Source organism: Prionailurus viverrinus, chromosome B3 (genome assembly GCF_022837055.1).
Source record: "Prionailurus viverrinus isolate Anna chromosome B3, UM_Priviv_1.0, whole genome shotgun sequence".
NCBI classification, from domain to species: domain Eukaryota; kingdom Metazoa; phylum Chordata; class Mammalia; order Carnivora; family Felidae; genus Prionailurus; species Prionailurus viverrinus.
This window is the reverse complement of record NC_062566.1, coordinates 105,155,358-105,174,315: the sequence shown is the minus strand read 5'-3', so window position 1 is coordinate 105,174,315 and position 18,958 is coordinate 105,155,358. Positions and strand designations below refer to the sequence as shown.

General features: G+C 39.9%; 1 protein-coding gene across 1 annotated transcript in view; it reads left to right on the top strand.

Annotated features, from left to right (window-relative positions):
* KCNH5 (potassium voltage-gated channel subfamily H member 5) overlaps positions 1-16,014 on the top strand; it is a 61,133-nt gene extending 45,119 nt beyond the window's left edge. The window contains exon 6 of the mRNA XM_047863055.1: positions 15,562-16,014. Within this exon, the coding sequence (XP_047719011.1) occupies positions 15,562-16,014 (453 nt within the window). The remainder of the gene's footprint in view (positions 1-15,561) is intronic.
* Positions 16,015-18,958: the final 2,944 nt, after the last annotated feature.

The following is an 18,958-nucleotide window of genomic DNA, read 5'->3' as shown; positions in this document are numbered from 1 at the left end:
TTCTTTGCATGTCTCCCAGGTTTGCTTTGAGATTGCATCATCTTTTTAGAATAGCCTTAAAAACCACATTGTCACATATTATCATTACAATTGTTGGAAAAGGACCACTTTTAGAAAATGGTTTTGGAGGACATGACTGTTCACCCTCCTCTTCTATTTTTCCAGAATTTGTAGATCTGAGTGTTCTACTATTAGTAAGATTCACTTAGTCCTGTCAGTATCCTCTCCTGCCTTTTCTCTACTGACTAAATTTTTACCTTCTCTTCTCCTTTTCTTTATCTGTTGGATCTCATCCCTGAATCTTCATAACTTTTGCTACCTGGTCCATCATGGCCACTTCAGCCTTCCTTTGTTTCAACTCTCACTGCCTCCTCCATTATTCCCTCAGCATTTCCTGGACCAGGTACTTATGCTTTAAAACAAGGGCCTTAATCTATTTGAGGATGGGGATAGTTAAGGGAAGTCTCTGAAGAAGTGATAGACATTTAAGCCCAGACCTGAGAGATGAGTAGGAGTTAACCAGGCACAAGGGGTGATTTGTAGGTTCAGGAGAGTGCTTTAAACATCATGTTTAGAGACTCCCAGGTGAGAGAATATGACATTTTTGAAGAAAAGAATTAAGTTTTCTATGACTGGAGTACAGAGAGCAGAAGACAGAGATGCACAAGGCAAAACTATAGAGTTAGGCAGGTTGCATTAAGGCGTTTGGATTATTGTAAAGACAGCAACAAGTTATTGAAGAATTTAAAGCATCCTTCAACTTAATTTGCTTGTACATGTATCATAATGTGTAAAAAAAATTGAAGCTTCAGGCAATATACCTCTTTTTAGGGTGTGTATTTTGGTCCTGCTTTATATTCATTATGATCCAATTAAAGAGAAAGTCTTTTCCACAAGAAGCACTTAAAAAATTAGTACATTATGGATATTACTGAAGATAGATGTCTGCTCTTCATCTGTCTGTCTATCTATCTATGCCACTGTGTTTTGATAAGAATATAAATTGGCTAAAGCAGGTAGTATGTACAAGTTATCTAAATTGAGATCCTTCTCTGAAGCATGTTAACTAATGTATGGAGTAATTAGGATTATTTCCCCATGGATCTCTTGGTAGCAGGAATTGGACAAGTGAATTTTGAATAGAAAGGAGGCAATAGAATTTGTTATCTGGGTTAAAGGTTCAGATAATAAATGTACTTTGCAATTTTCTTTCAGTCTTTAGATTGTGTTCTACAATAGAAAATGGAAATGCACTATGTAGTCATTCATGTATATAATCTATTTAGAATAAGGACCCAATGCTTATGAAATGGAGCTTATTACTGTTCTGTGGTTTCTATTCAGTTGCCTGCTATGGTGCTATCCATGAAGATGAAATAACTATTAATTATTAATACAATTATCAGTGGTGGAGGAATCAGAAATTATTATGAGAGACTTATGTATTGGTTAGTTTATTCTTTAAATAACGTATTCATTCTTTCAATAAGTATTTGGCACTTACTATTTGCAAGGGAGTGCTAAATAAAAGGATTAACAGAACATATACACTCACAACTAAGGCACATGTCCTGAAGGGAATGTACATGGTCCTTTGAGACTATATAATGGAATGACCTGATCTAGACTGGAGAAGAGAGTTTTCCTGGAGAAGCAGTGACTGAGCTGAGATCTGAAGTATGAAAAGAGCTAGCTAAGTAAGCTAAGGATAGAGGGCATGAAAGACTAGCAAGTGCCTAGGCCCTGTGTTGGAGGGAGCATGGCATATCCAAAACCTGAAATTTGGATGAAGAGTGAGCTGAAGAATGTTGAAGGATGAGGTTAGAGTGGTAGGCACGGGCCACACCATGCAAGTCTGTGTAAACCAAAACAGATTTAAGAACAATGGGAAGCCATCATATGATTTTAAACTGGGAGTGATTTTGTAAAGTAACTCTTTTTTTCATTAAAATTTTTTAATGTTTATTTATTTTTGAGAGAGAGAGAGAGAGAGAGAGAGAGAGAGAGATACACAGCATGAGTCGGGAGGGACAGAGAGAGAGGGAGACATAGAATCTGAAACAGGCTCCAGGCTCTGAGCCGTCAGACACCCGGCTCGAACTCATAAGCCGTGAGATCATGACCTGAGCTGAAGTCGGATTCTTAACCAACTGAGCCACCCAGGTGCCCTGAAAAGTATAAGAGTTACATAGTGTTCAGAGAAAATTGGATGGGGACAAATAAAGGACTTGAAACTTATTAGGAAACATCTATAGATCCAGGAGACAGATGCTAGTAGCATGGCCTTAGGTAGTGACAGTAGAGATGGAGAGAAATGGATACATCTGAGAGATACTTAGGAGCCGAAATTAACAGGATTTTAAGATAGATTGGGTGTGAGGAATTTCAGAATACTTCTGACAAGAATACTTCTTAGTTTCTGGTTTGCTTAATCAAATGGCCAATGCTGACATTTGCTTAGATATTAAAAGAGGACCAGAGATATAGTGTGGAATGGGAGAAGGGGGGAGGAGTTTCTTGTAAACTACCTTTCTTTCTCTTTCTTTCTTTCTTTTTCTTTCTTTCTTTCTTTCTTTCTTTCTTTCTTTCTTTCTTCTTAATAAGAGACACATGAGATATTTAAATGTCTAGGGAAGAATGTAGTTGAAGAGGGGAATGGTTGGAATTTTGAGCAGAGTAGAGAAAGTTTGAAATCTAGTGGGTACATAAATTCTTACGAAAAGCAGTAAAATTACTAGGTAGTTGAAAGATGCTTTGAGATTGATGATAATGAGTTTATAGTGGAGGTAATCTGCCCTATTATATGCTCAAGATTATGATTTTCTTGACCGTTAACACAAGCATGAAGAAAGCTGATAATGGAGCTAGGATTTGGATTTTGATAGAGGCTACAATGAAGAGGCAGAGATGTTAAGAAATTCAGGGTATATAGTGTTACTGATGTTATGGGACTGCATAAAGAAGAAAGTGGAGAATGGAGAGAGTTGATAGATTGAGAAAAAGTAGATCTGTTGGTGGACTGGAAGTTCAATAAGATTGAACTCTGCAGTTGGTGTAATTGGACCATTTTGCTCAATAGAGAAGAGGAAATGGTCAGATAGCAGGGTGATTAAGTTCAAGACTTCAGAGCTAGAAACACTTTTAGGATATGGCAAATTTCATGTTATGACCCTGGGAGTGGGTATCTGAGGAGAAATGGAAAGATTGTTGCAGAGGATTTGGTGAAGAAACTGTGAGGCCAAGGTATTGAACGACTCATTCACATGTATAATAAAGTTATCTATGGTGACTTTAGGTGAGGTTGGATTTGAAAAATATTTAGGAAATATGTGAAGTAATAATTTTGAGTTTTCTATTCTCGTGGTATATTCATTGGCATGGATCTATTCAAAGCAGAATAGGGACACATTTCCCAATATAAAAGATAAATAATGTCTAACATTTATATGTTAAATTTTATTTTACATACCCATATCTTACCTATATTGGACAGTCTTATTAAAATGAGACCTTTGTATCTAGTGACAATCTATATAGTCCCTAGTATTAAGTCATACCAAGTATGAAATTCTATACACATAAACACATAACAGATATATTTTCCCCACATTTGTATCAGTTTTTTTTAAGTTTATTTATCTTGAGGGAGAGAGTAGGGAGGGGTAGAGGGATGGAGGGAGGGAGAATCCCAAGTAGTCTCTGCCTTGTAAGTGCGAAGCTCGACGCAGGGCTTGAACCCAGGAACCTTGAGATCACGACCTGAGCCAAAGTCAAATGCTTTACCGACTGAGCCACCCAGGTGGCCCATTATCAGTTACCTTTTTTCCCTGCATCACAAACTACTCCAGAACTTGATGGATAGTAACAATCACCATTTCTTTAACTCACAAGTTTTTGGCTAAATTGGGTGGTTCTGCTAAGTTGGGCTAGGTTTAACTTATCTTGATAAGCTTGCTCATGCATTTGTGGTAAACTGCTGAGTTGCTTGGTAGCTGACTGATCTGGGATGGCTCAAATGGATGATTCAGAGGGTTGCTTCTGTGGTCTCTCATCATTCAAAAACCTCATAGGTATTTACATGGCAAGTAAGCTGGGTTCCTAGACCTTGAGTGGAGGTGCTATGCCTCTTGAGGTGTAGGCTTAGCACGGGCACAAAGTCATTTACACCACATGCTGTTGGCCAAAGCAAACCATAGGGCCAGCTTGGATTCAAGGGTTGGAGAATGACCTTATTTCCCGGAGGGAGGAGCTGCAAAGTCACACAGCCAAGCAGTGTGGATATAAGAAGGAAAATAACCACAGCTACATTTTTTTTTCCTTGCAAACAATCTACCACAACATCCTGTGTGTGGCAATGTAAGATGTAGGTGAAACACCATGCACTGGATTTTACAAACCTGCATTCCTCCTCTGTCACTCCCACTTATTTGTCATGTATCTTTGTATAAAAAAGTTCTTGGAGCATCCCTTTTCTCTTTATAAAGCAAGAAGGGAAGAAGGTAGGAAAATATATTAGCTGATAGTAGCCATTTGCCTACTATCATTAGTGATGGTCCAATGAGAGCATTGATTTGTGTTTTAGGTGGCTTTATCATTGAAATATATGATTTTTATGCCAATAACATCCCACATCTCTTTAGTGTGGGAATCCATAAAAATATTGAGGAGTTAATACCTCAGCGATATGTGCTGGATATTGTTTGCTGTGCTCCTGTGGCCTGAGGGGCTTGTCAAGTAAGGAAATAAGCTGGAAAGGCAGAAGACTGATGACTGAAAGTTCTCCATTAACCCTGCTGTGTTCTATTATGCATTTCATGTGTTTGAAATTCTCTTCCACCTGTGGAACCCCAGGGATTCGTGTGCTAAGAGCTCAGAGGTTGGGATAGAGGCAGAAATCCTCTGGACTTCAGAGGAGGGCACAGAAGGTCTGGAAAGTGTGGTGTGAAATGAAGCAGAAAATAAATGAGCACATAAAACTGGTGGAAAATACAGAATCAAGAAATTGTTATTAAAAAGGTGTTGGGGCGCCTGGGTGGTGCAGTCCGTTAAGCATCTGACTTCAGCCAGGTCACGATCTCGCAGTCCGTGAGTTCGAGCCCCGCGTCAGGCTCTGGGCTGATGGCTCAGAGCCTGGAGCCTGTTTCCGATTCTGTGTTTCCCTCTCTCTCTGCCCCTCCCCCGTTCATGCTCTGTCTCTCTCTGTCCCAAAAAATAAATAAACGTTGAAAAAAATAATTTAAAAAAATAAAAAAAAATAAAAAGGTGTTGGTACAGAAGGAGGGCATTTTTTGAGGACTGGTTTAAACAAGGAATTAAATACAATTTGTGGCCCAATCTAAAAGTTGTGAGAGTGAATCATAAGTAAGGGAAGTCTCTTATTTTAATACAATATTGAATATGACCCTCCCTCAAAAAAATCACATGATGCTGAAGAAATCACGAATTTGAGTTGTGTACTATGGTGAGATGTTAACAACAGAGCAGTGACTGCTGGATTTTCCTTGACATTATTTTTTATGTTTAAATATAATATGCTTAAAGAAAATGACAGTTTTAAGTGTGGAACTCAAAGAATTTTCACTAAGTGAGCACATGTAATGATAACTAGCCATATTAAGAAACAGAATGTTGCCAGAATCCCACAATCCTCCTCATGCCCATCATAGTCACTACCCTTCCCCACCAACAAAGGGAGCCAGTATCTTGACTTCTAATTCCACAGAGGAATTACACCTGTTTTTACACTTTTTGTATGTGCAAGCATGCAGTATACACTCTTTTGTATTTGGTCTTTTTGCTCCACATGATGTTTTTTAGATTTATTCTTGTTATTGTATATAGATAGTCTGTTCATGTTTAGTTTTGAATAGTATTCCACTAAATGAATGTATGGATGTTTATCCATTATACTGGTGATGAACGTTTGCATGATTTCAAGTTTTAAGTATTTAATCGCATTTTATGTATTTATTTTTTTAATGCTTATTTATTTGAGAGATAGAAAGGAGAGAGAGAGAGCACACGCGCACGTGCGTGCATGTGCGCACAAGTGGAGAGAGGCAGGGAGAGGGGGAGAGAGGGAATCCCAAGTAGTCTCTGTGCTGTCACACAGAGCCTGATGTGAGGCTCGAACCCACGAACATGAGGTCATGACCTGAGCTGAAATCAAGAGTCAGATGATTAACCGGCTAAGCCACCCAGGCACCCTTTCATCACATTTTAAAAGCAAGTTGTTTCAGTTTGAGTTTTGATGATGATTGCATTAAATTCTCTTTAATACAAAACGATAGAGAATGAGAAAGTTAAAACAGCTTTCCAAATAAAGCAAGCTTGCTTATTTGCATATTAATAATTTTGAATAACAGTTTCTGATTTTACAAGTCCTTGAAGGGTACACTCCGGACAAATTCAAAGTGAACCTTGGGGATTATGTTTGGGAGCAAACAGGAGTTTGGTTTGATGGGAGCACTACTGAGACGCACAGGCATAGTGGAGATGACCTGGCGGTCCAGACAGAGGTGAGGCTGGGCACCTTGAAGGCCTGCCCTGGAGATTGTGGTTGATGTAATGTCTGTGATGAGTCCCTGGAGGGTACTGTGTATTAGAAAGATGAATCTTGCAGGGTTCGTTGGGGGTAAGGACGGGAAGATTGCACAGCGGTTGGTTGTTGTGGAACAGGCACTAAGAATCTGAGGGACTAGGAGTATCAGGAGCTAATACTTAATCCTGTAGGTATGAAGTAACAGTGAAGGTTGGAGAGGTACATGAATAGATAGATGTGATTTAAATATATACCAGACCGGTGGCCTGTATAGTGTGGTCTGAATTAAAGGGAGTAGGAACAGAGCTAGGGTGGCTGATAGGCTCTTCCGGTGGCACAAGGAAGAAAAAATATGAAGTCATGACCAAGACAAGGCCTTGGGAATAGGAAAGAAGGGAAATTTTTGAGAGGTTTATTAAGTAGATGTATTTTGAGCACTTGCTCATGTCCTGTGATAACATTTGATAATCAGCTGGGGGTGGCAGGAAGCTCAGGCCCAGGTCTGAGGGACAGGGAAGGTAATGATGTCACTCATGACAGTTGGTGACGGAGAACTCATTCAAGTGGAACAAGGGATTCCCTGTGGGACCAATTACCTTGTGAACACCCATGACACATTTAAATGCAGATGTATAGTGAGTATTTGGCCTCTGTGTCAGGAACTCAGGAGACAGGACCGGTGAATCATCCATATAGAGAAGTCAGTAGGATCATGCATATGCAGTAGATCAGCCAGGAGAGGGCTGAGGAAAATCATGATGAGAACCCTAATACATCATAGAAGCATGGAGAAGGGTAGCCCTAGAAAACGATTTTGAAAGAGATATCGGTTGGGGAGTTGGCAAAACCCAGGAGAAAGTGGTGTCGTAGAACCTGTGGCAGAGTTTGCATGCTTGCAAAATATGTTGTAATGTTTAAGTAGTGTTAATCATGGCCATAGAAAATGGTGCTTTTTGATTAAGTGGGGTCCAGAGCAGGTATCCTTTGGGGTGGACCATCTCCTTTTGGAGAGCTCTGCCCATGTCAGAGATCAGGAGGGTTTGCTCTGCCACTGTTTGGACCTAATTCTAGTAGGCCCTGATTTTCACAATCTGGTTGAGAGTTGTGACTTCTTTAGTTCGAATGAGGATAACGATTTCCTCTCTGTTTTTTCTTCTCTTCATTTTTAGAGAAAAAAACTCAGGTAGAAATACCTTTTCTGTGCAGTATTTTCACAGCAGTATCATAGTTCCTTTAAAATTTTAAGCTAGCTAGAGAAGTACGTCCATAGCAGCACTATTTTCTTTTTTTTTTTTTTTTCTTTTTTTTTTTTTTTATGAAATTTATTGACAAATTGGTTTCCATACAACACCCAGTGCACATCCCAAAAGGTGCCCTCCTCAATACCCATCACCCACCCTCTCCTCCCTCCCACCCCCCATCAACCCTCAGTTTGTTCTCAGTTTTTAAGTCTCTTATGCTTTGGCTCTCTCCCATTCTAACCTCTTTTTTTTTTTTTTCCTTCCCCTCCCCCATGGGTTCCTGTGAAGTTTCTCAGGATCCACATAAGAGTGAAACCATATGGTATCTGTCTTTCTCTGTATGGCTTATTTCACTTAGCATCACACTCTCCAGTTCCATCCACGTTGCTACGAAAGGCCATATTTCATTTTTTCTCATTGCCACATAATATTCCATTGTGTATATAAACCACAATTTCTTTATCCATTCATCAGTTGATGGACATTTAGGCTCTTTCCATAATTTGGCTATTGTTGAGAGTGCTGCTATGAACATTGGGGTACACGTGGCCCTATGCATCAGTGCTCCTGTATCCCTTGGATAAATTCCTAGCAGTGCTATTGCTGGGTCATAGGGTAGGTCTATTTTTAATTTTCTGAGGAACCTCCACACTGCTTTCCAGAGCGGCTGCACCAATTTGCATTCCCACCAACAGTGCAAGAGGGTTCCCGTTTCTCCACATCCTCTCCAGCATCTATAGTCTCCGGATTTGTTCATTTTGGCCACTCTAACTGGCGTGAGGTGATACCTGAGTGTGGTTTTGATTTGTATTTCCCTGATAAGGAGCGACGCTGAACATCTTTTCATGTGCCTGTTGGCCATCCGGATGTCTTCTTTAGAGAAGTGTCTATTCATGTTTTCTGCCCATTTCTTCACTGGGTTATTTGTTTTTCGGGTGTGGAGTTTGGTGAGCTCTTTATAGATTTTGGATACTAGCCCTTTGTCCGATATGTCATTTGCGAATATCTTTTCCCATTCCGTTGGTTGCCTTTTAGTTTTGTTGGTTGTTTCCTTTGCTGTGCAGAAGCTTTTTATCTTCATAAGGTCCCAGTAATTCACTTTTGCTTTTAATTCCCTTGCCTTTGGGGATGTGTCCAGTAAGAGATTGCTACGGCTGAGGTCAGAGAGGTCTTTTCCTGCTTTCTCCTCTAAGGTTTTGATGGTTTCCTGTCTCACATTTAGGTCCTTTATCCATTTTGAGTTTATTTTTGTGAATGGTGTGAGAAAGTGGTCTAGTTTCAACCTTCTGCATGTTGCTGTCCAGTTCTCCCAGCACCATTTGTTAAAGAGGCTGTCTTTTTTCCATTGGATGTTCTTTCCTGCTTTGTCAAAGATGAGTTGGCCATACGTTTGTGGGTCTAGTTCTGGGGTTTCTATTCTATTCCATTGGTCTATGTGTCTGTTTTGGTGCCAATACCATGCTGTCTTGATGATGACAGCTTTGTAGTAGAGGCTAAAGTCTGGGATTGTGATGCCTCCTGCTTTGGTCTTCTTCTTCAAAATTCCTTTGGCTATTCGGGGCCTTTTGTGGTTCCATATGAATTTTAGGATTGCTTGTTCTAGTTTCGAGAAGAATGCTGGTGCAATTTTGATTGGGATTGCATTGAATGTGTAGATAGCTTTGGGTAGTATTGACATTTTGACAATATTTATTTTTCCAATCCATGAGCAGGGAATGTCTTTCCATTTCTTTAAATCTTCTTCAATTTCCTTCATAAGCTTTCTATAATTTTCAGCATACAGATCCTTTACATCTTTGGTTAGATTTATTCCTAGGTATTTTATGCTTCTTGGTGCAATTGTGAATGGGATCAGTTTCTTTATTTGTCTTTCTGTTGCTTCATTGTTAGTGTATAAGAATGCAACTGATTTCTGTACATTGATTTTGTATCCTGCAACTTTGCTGAATTCCTGTATCAGTTCTAGCAGACTTTTGGTGGAGTCTATCGGATTTTCCATGTATAATATCATGTCATCTGCAAAAAGCGAAAGCTTGACTTCATCTTTGCCAATTTTGATGCCTTTGATTTCCTTTTGTTGTCTGATTGCTGGTGCTAGAACTTCCAGCACTATGTTAAACAGCAGCGGTGAGAGTGGGCATCCTTGTCGTGTTCCTGATCTCAGGGAAAAAGCTCTCAGTTTTTCCCCGTTGAGGATGATGTTAGCTGTGGGCTTTTCATAAATGGCTTTTATGATCTTTAAGTATGTTCCTTCTATCCCGACTTTCTCAAGGGTTTTTATTAAGAAAGGGTGCTGGATTTTGTCGAAGGCCTTTTCTGCATCGATTGACAGGATCATATGGTTCTTCTCTTTTTTTTTGTTAATGTGATGTATCACGTTGATTGATTTGCGAATGTTGAACCAGCCCTGCATCCCAGGAATGAATCCCACTTGATCATGGTGAATAATTCTTTTTATATGCCGTTGAATTCGATTTGCTAGTACCTTATTGAGAATTTTTGCATCCATATTCATCAGGGATATTGGCCTGTAGTTCTCTTTTTTTACTGGGTCTCTGTCTGGTTTAGGAATCAAAGTAATACTGGCTTCATAGAATGAGTCTGGAAGTTTTCCTTCCCTTTCTATTTCTTGGAATAGCTTGAGAAGGATAGGTATTATCTCTGCTTTAAACGTCTGGTAGAACTCCCCTGGGAAGCCATCTGGTCCTGGACTCTTATTTGTTGGGAGATTTTTGATAACCGATTCAATTTCTTCGCTGGTTATGGGTCTGTTCAAGCTTTCTACTTCCTCCTGATTGAGTTTTGGAAGAGTGTGGTTGTTCAGGAATTTGTCCATTTCTTCCAGGTTGTCCAGTTTGTTGGCATATAATTTTTCATAGTATTCCCTGATAATTGTTTGTATCTCTGAGGGATTGGTTGTAATAATTCCATTTTCATTCATGATTTTATCTATTTGGGTCATCTCCCTTTTCTTTTTGAGAAGCCTGGCCAGAGGTTTGTCAATTTTGTTTATTTTTTCAAAAAACCAACTCTTGGTTTCGTTGATCTGCTCTACAGTTTTTTTAGTTTCTATATTGTTTATTTCTGCCCTGATCTTTATTATTTCTCTTCTTCTGCTGGGCTTAGGCTGCCTTTGCTGTTCTGCTTCTAGTTCCTTTAGGTGTGCTGTTAGATTTTGTATTTGGGATTTTTCTTGTTTCTTGAGATAGGCCTGGATTGCAATGTATTTTCCTCTCAGGACTGCCTTTGCTGCGTCCCAAAGCGTTTGGATTGTTGTATTTTCATTTTCATTTGTTTCCATATATTTTTTAATTTCTTCTCTAATTGCCTGGTTGACCCATTCATTCGTTAGTAGGGTGTTCTTTAACCTCCATGCTTTTGGAGGTTTTCCAGACTTTTTTCTGTGGTTGATTTCAAGCTTCATAGCATTGTGGTCTGAAAGTAAGCATGGTATAATTTCAATTCTTGTAAACTTATGAAGGGCTGTTTTGTGACCCAGTATATGATCTATCTTGGAGAATGTTCCATGTGCACTCGAGAAGAAAGTATATTCTGTTGCTTTGGGATGCAGAGTTCTAAATATATCTGTCAAGTCCATCTGATCCAATGTCTCATTCAGGGCCCTTGTTTCTTTATTGACCGTGTGTCTAGATGATCTATCCATTTCTGTAAGTGGTGTATTAAAGTCCCCTGCAATTACCACATTCTTATCAATAAGGTTGCTTATGTTTATGAGTAATTGTTTTATATATTTGGGGGCTCCGGTATTCGGTGCATAGACATTTATAATTGTTAGCTCTTCCTGATGGATAGACCCTGTAACTATTATATAATGTCCTTCTTCATCTCTTGTTACAGCCTTTAATTTAAAGTCTAGTTTGTCTGATATAAGTATGGCTACTCCAGCTTTCTTTTGGCTTCCAGTCGCATGATAAATAGTTCTCCATCCCCTCACTCTCAATCTAAAGGTGTCCTCAGGTCTAAAATGAGTCTCTTGTAGACAGCAAATAGATGGGTCTTGTTTTTTTATCCATTCTGATACCCTATGTCTTTTGGTTGGCGCATTTAATCCATTTACATTCAGTGTTATTATAGAAAGATACGGGTTTAGAGTCATTGTGATGTCTGTATGTTTTATGCTTGTAGTGATGTCTCTGGGACTTTGTCTCACAGGGTCCCCCTTAGGATCTCTTGTAGGGCTGGTTTAGTGGTGACAAATTCCTTCAGTTTTTGTTTGTTTGGGAAGACCTTTATCTCTCCTTCTATTCTAAATGACAGACTTGCTGGATAAAGGATTCTCGGCTGCATATTTTTTCTGTCTAGCACCCTGAAAATCTCGTGCCAATTCTTTCTGGCCTGCCAAGTTTGAAAAGAGAGATCAGTCACGAGTCTTATAGGTCTCCCTTTATATGTGAGGGCACGTTTACCCCTTGCTGCCTTCAGAATTTTCTCTTTATCCTTGTATTTTGCCAGTTTCACTATGATATGTCGTGCAGAAGATCGATTCAAGTTACGTCTGAAGGGAGTTCTCTGTGCCTCTTGGATTTCAATGCCTTTTTCCTTCCCCAGTTCCGGGAAGTTCTCAGCTATTATTTCTTCAAGTACCCCTTCAGCACCTTTCCCTCTCTCTTCCTCCTCTGGGATACCAATTATGCGTATATTATTTCTTTTTATTGTATCACTTAATTCTCTAATTTTCCCCTCATACTCCTGGATTTTTTTATCTCTCTTTTTCTCAGCTTCCTCTTTTTCCATAACTTTATCTTCTAGTTCACCTATTCTCTCCTCTGCCTCTTCAAGCCGAGCTGTGGTGGTTTCCATTTTGTTATGCATTTCGTTTAAAGCGTTTTTCAGCTCCTCGTGACTGTTCCTTAGTCCCTTGATCTCTGTAGCAAGAGATTCTCTGCTGTCCTGTATACTGTTTTCAAGCCCAGCGATTAATTTTATGACTATTATTCTAAATTCACTTTCTGTTATATTATTTAAATCCTTTTTGATCAGCTCATTAGCTGTTGTTATTTCCTGGAGATTCTTCTGAGGGGAGTTCTTCCGCTTGGTCATTTTGGATAGTCCCTGGAGTGGTGCGGACCTGCAGGGCACTTCCCCTGTGCTGTAGTGTATAACTGGAGTTGGTGGGCGGGGCCGCAGTCAGACCTGATGTCTGTCCCCAGCCCACCGCTGGGGCCACGGTCAGACTGGTGTGTGCCTTCTCTTCCCCTCTCCTAGGGGCGGGATTCACTGTGGGGTGGTGTGGCTCGTCTGGGCTACTTGCACCGTGCCAGGCTTGTGATGCTGGGGATCTGGCGTATTAGCTGGGGTGGGTAGGCAAGGTGCTCGGGGGCAGGAGGGGCAGGCTTAGATCGCTTCTCCTTAGGTGATCCACTTCAGGAGGGGCCCTGTGGCAGCGGGAGGGAGTCAGATCCGCTGCCGGAGGTTTGGCTCCGCCGAAGCGCAGAGTTGGGTGTTTGCGCGGAGCGAGCAAGTTCCCCGGCAGGAACAGGTTCTCTTTGGGATTTCGGCTGGGGGATGGGCGGGGGAGATGGCGCTGGCGAGCGCCTTTGTTCCCCACCAAACTGAGCTCTGTTGTCAGGGGGCTCAGCAGCTCTCCCTCCCTTTGTCCTCCAGCCTTCCCGCTTTCCGAGCAGAGCTGTTAACTTATGACCTCCCAGACGCTAAGTCGCGCTTGTTGTGGGAACACAGTCCGTCAGGCCCCTCCGCTTTTGCAAGCCAGACTCGGTGGCTGTGCTTGGCCGGCGAGCCGCCCCTCCGCCCCGGCTCCCTCCCGCCAGTCCGTGGAGCGCGCACCGCCTCGCCGCCCTTCCTACCCTCTTCCGTGGGCCTCTCGTCTGCGTTTGGCTCCGGCGACTCCGTTCTGCTAATCCTCTGGCGGTTTTCTGGGTTATTTAGGCAGATGTAGATGGAATCTAAGTGATCAGCAGGACGTGCGGTGAGCCCAGCGTCCTCCTAAGCCGCCATCTTGCCCTAGTCTCTTCATTTTTAATTTAATGCTGTTTTGAGTTTGTCATGCATTTGGACTATGGGTTTCTTCAGAGAAGAAGCAAGGCATATTTATGTTCATGTTCTCAGGGCCTAACTCAGAGGTTGGCCCATGGAAGTGCTTAAGAACTGCTTATTTTTGTCTTCATTGTTCGTGATTACATGGCTCCATTTCTGAAAGCCTCCAAGCTCTCTTGAATCTTCTTGCCTTTCTTTTTCTTTTTCTTTTATCTTTTCTTTTCTTTTATTATTTATTTTTTAATATAATTTATTGTCAAATTGGTTTCCATACAACACCCAGTGCTCTTGCCTTTCAATATCTGTTGTCAGTAAATTATGCCAATTCATCTTTTGAATTTTCATAATTCTGCTTTTTTTTTTAACTGCCTAAAGTTTGGTATCTGTTTTCCCCCCTCAAGTGTTCAAGCAAAATGAGAATTTATTTTAAGGCTGTACTGATGCCACAGCATTTGAGAATAGGAGCTGAAATAGAGCCCAAGGTATTGAGGTTGAGACAGAAAACTGTCAAAATGCTCCTGCTACTCTTTCATTTGTACAAGTTCTCTTGTTTCTACTTTTCTTTGTTCTATTTCAAATATTTATTTTGAAAAATTGAAATCATATGCTACCTACCATATGGGGTAGAACATAACCAAATACATTAGTAATCCTTTTACCTTAACTGTCAAGAACTTTACAATGCCCAAATTAGTCTTATTGCTGTCACATCTGTTCCACTATCCCAACCAATTCTTCTGTGTTGGTCAGAAGGAAGCTCAGGGTAAGTTATGCTAGACTCCTTGTCTCCTCTCTGGGAGAAAAAATTAGCAATAAGGGAGTCATGGTCTTCATGAGTCTTGGAGGTGAGGGTCAGACGAGAGGCTTCCAGATCACAGCTCTATATTCCCTACCTGCATCAGGAGTGAATTTATCGTCTTTCCCCACATGGCTTATTATGTGCTTCCAAAAAGAATAATTATGGGGCTTTCATTGATTGAAGAAAGTAGATGCTGTATTTCCATTTGGATGATGCTGTATTTGGATTTTAAGCTTTGAGCAAAATATGAATTATCTTGTTGCTGTTCCCTTACGGTATTCTTTTCTGTAACTATTGCTAAAGGATGATCGGATTTTGTAGATTACGTACCCATTCTACGTTCAACTCTTAACTTTTTCAGAGCTCTACAAATTTAGTGCTTATCATGACTGTGACAGGAGGTAGTGGAAGCAACAATGGCATTTGCTCATTGTCCTCGTATGCACAGAAGTATTTCCTGTTTGCTTGCCAGTAAGATTGGGATTCCTTTTTCAGAAGTTTTACTGCTCATAGCTATTACAAAATGAGAAGTAAAAATAAATGTTTTCGAGTAGAGGAATAATTTTATAGGAAAGAAGTAATAAAAGGTCTGATTTCATCATCCCATTTCTATACTCTGTATATATTGCATTTGAGCAATTTTCTCCTTTGGTTTTTTTTCCTCTGTGCTATTTATACTTCACTTATGAAGATAAATTGGATCTTCCTCAGCTAATGAAAAGTTGTCTTATTTAATAATTCAGAAATATCTTATTTCTTGGTGGAAAAATAAATCTGCTTTTGAAAAAAGTTTCCTTAGCATTTTAGCTTTTTTGTGGACTTAAAGTCATAGCTATATTATGTGTATGTTCTTAGCATATAAATGGGCAATCAAGTTCATGAAGGTAAACCATTGAATTGTTTCCCAGCCTTTTCTTTTCTGAAAGTGTCCTGTCATTTCTTTTCTTTTCTTTTCTTTTCTTTAGGGAATCAGCAGTCTCTTCAGTTCTTTAAAAGTGGTGCGTCTCTTGCGACTGGGCCGTGTTGCTAGGAAATTGGACCATTACCTAGAGTATGGAGCCGCAGTCCTCGTGCTCCTGGTATGTGTATTTGGACTAGTTGCCCACTGGCTGGCCTGCATATGGTACAGCATTGGGGACTATGAGGTCATCGATGAAGTGACGAACACGATCCAAATAGACAGTTGGCTCTACCAGCTGGCCTTGAGCATTGGGACTCCGTATCGATATAATACCAGTGCAGGGATATGGGAAGGAGGACCCAGCAAGGATTCTCTGTACGTGTCCTCTCTCTACTTTACCATGACAAGCCTTACTACCATAGGATTTGGAAACATAGCTCCTACCACCGATGTGGAGAAGATGTTTTCAGTGGCCATGATGATGGTTGGCTGTAAGTATCTCATTTTTCTTTTTTAATTACCAAAAAATTATTGTTGTTGGTGGTTTTCCAGTCTCCAGTCTCTAACAAGATTAAAATGAAACTACTTTGTCTTCAGAAAGGTGTTTATTCCATATTATTTGCATTGGTTTAATTTTTATTCAGCCTTAGAAAATAAAATGCAAAATAATACATTTTACTTTTCAGAATGTATTGAGCACATGAAAAACAGTGTTGATAGAGTGGTACGAAAATCGGAATGGGAACTCTTTGATTTAATTCTGTTCACAGCCTTGTAACCAGCAGAGCTCTTTCCAAGGGAAACCAGCATCTAGAAAGGCAGCATCTGGCACATCCCATAGGTTTTGTTGGCAGTGTATTAAATTCCAAAAAAAGCAGCCAGGATATGATGGGTGATACATAGTTTAGAAAATACTTTAGTTAGTAATTGAATTCTTGACTAATGATCTCAGGATAGTTTTCTGCAGGTTTTTACAATTAAGAAGAATAAAAGTTTCATAAATTTAGGCTCCGTAGCAAATACTCTAGGTTAATAAACACTCTAGGTTTAATATATGCTCCTTTGAGAGAATTAAAGGATTAGTAAATACGAGCTCATTTGGCAATGACAAAAATATCTGGGAGTTAGCAGGCTTCCTGAGTACTAAATGCCTGGATGGTGTTCTTGGGACTAGAATGTTCTCTAAAGGAGTTGAAAGACCATGTGTTCTACACTCAGACCGAGACTGGATTGTGTCAGATCAGAAATTAAGGAAATATGTATCAAAGAAGCTATTTTAAAAGAAGATTATGGGGGAGACTTCACCATTATATACCCCTTCAAGTTGACTTAGATGATTTATCCAAGCCTAATTCTAACCCCCCAGTGTAACCTTAAGATCATTGTACTGGAGGTATGATTAGTGTTATTAGTACTTGTTAAGCCTTTAGGTCATGGTCATTGGTTTGTGGTATAAGACCTCCTTTCTGAGATTCCACATTGGGGAGGTTTACATTTTTTTAAAAGTTTATTTATTTTGAGAGAGAGAAAAAAAGCATGAGTGGGGCAGGGGCAGAGAGAGAGGCAGAGAGAATCACAAGCAGCCTCTGCACTGATAGTACAGAGCCCAACGCAGGACTTGAACTCATGACCTGAGAGATCAAGAGTCGGCCACTTAACTGACTGAGCCACCCAGGCACCCCTATATTTTGTGAATGATGGGAAAGATGTTAAGAGTCCAGGAGTATCAAGAGGCCTATGAAAAGTCAATGTCTTAGGTCAAAGTAAGGCAGTTTTCACAGTTTCAGAGGTGAGAATATTTGATAGCTATCAGAGCACCAATGTTGGCAGTTTAGCTTCCGTCTCTGTGCTCCTCTGTGCAGGTACAGAAACAAGAAGGCACAGGTTCCACTCGCTGTTTAAAGAGGTAGACTGAGAATTCCAGGTGCTGTCTGCTTCAGAGGCTTGTAGGAAGAAATATGTTCCTTCATACAAAAAGATCCTGATGATTTCTTAAACTGTTGTGTATATACCCAACTTGGTAAGATGTATTGGTGCTTTATAAATTCAGAAGACATTTTGTCAGATGTGGTATTTATTACTATACTACTTTTTGTATTATATAATGCATTTTGCCTTACACTTGAGCGTAGTTAGATTAAAAAAAATTATTTTGAAGCAATTATTGATTCACTGGAAGTTGCAAAAATAGTACAGAGAGGGCCTTTGTGCCTTTTACCTAGTTTCCTCCAATAATGACATCCTGTATAATCCAGCACAAGATCAACATTGGCACTGATACAACATGCGTGTATAGTTCTGTTTTTTTTTTAATCACATGTGTAGCTTCCTGTAACTACCACTGAAATCAAGATACAGAATTGTCCCATCACCACAAAAACCTTTCTCATGTTACCCCTTTATAATCATACCCACCCCTTCTCTAAAGCATCCCTAAACCCTGGCAACTACTGATTTGCTCTTCACCTATATAATATTGTGATTTTGAGAATGTTATGTAAGTGGAATCATGAAAAATGTGACCTTTTGAAATTGGCTTTTTTCAGTCATCATTACCCCTTGAAATCCAACAAAACTTCATTCGGTTCACTTGGGCCCATCCTTTCTCTACTTCATGTGTGGCCAAATATATTGCTATATCTAAATGTCTTTCTCCTTCTTTTCTTTCTCTTTAGTTCTTGTCTTGATTTCAAGATGAACACCTAGTCTCAAACTTTGTCCTTTTCTTTTCTGAGTTTCTGCTATTTCCTTTTAACACCTGAGCAGTTTTCTGTTTATAAACTAGCTTCTGACATTTTTTTTGTCTGTTGACTTTAGCTTTTTGTTTGTTTGTTTTTGGTTTTGTTTTTGTTCTTTTTTTATGCCTCAAAGTCCAGTTTCTATTGCCAAGATCGCCCCAGGGAGATGCCTTTTAATTTCCTTCTTAGTCCCCGGGTCCTTAGTAATTTAATGATATGTTTCCTTTGAAACAACCCTAGAAGTTGATAGAAAACTGTCAAGACCCATGAAGTATAACAGTAACTTCTCATAATTCCAAAATTTATTAGACACACAAGCTCAAAATATCAACCAAATGTACCTACTGAAGCTATTTGTAGTCTTAGTATCACTTTTTCCCCCTACAATAACACCAAGGAAAACAAAACAAACTACTACTGTTCCCACTATGTGTTATCAGCCATAGATACAGCCAGGGATTTAGCGTCCATCTCTCTCTCTCTCTCTCTCTCTCTCTCTCTCTCTCTCTCTCTCTCTGTATGTGTGTGTGATGGGGAAGGAGAGTAGGAGAGCAAGAGAAGAGGGAGATAGAAAACAGAAAGGTTCATGCTTTTAGTTGTGTTAAGATTCTAGTCAATTCATGCTGGCTGTTTGAGAAGCACCACTTACAACCTTTTAAACACAGTAACTAAGAAAAGTATTTTATCAAAACGTTGATGGAGATACCAACTGCCTATATTCTG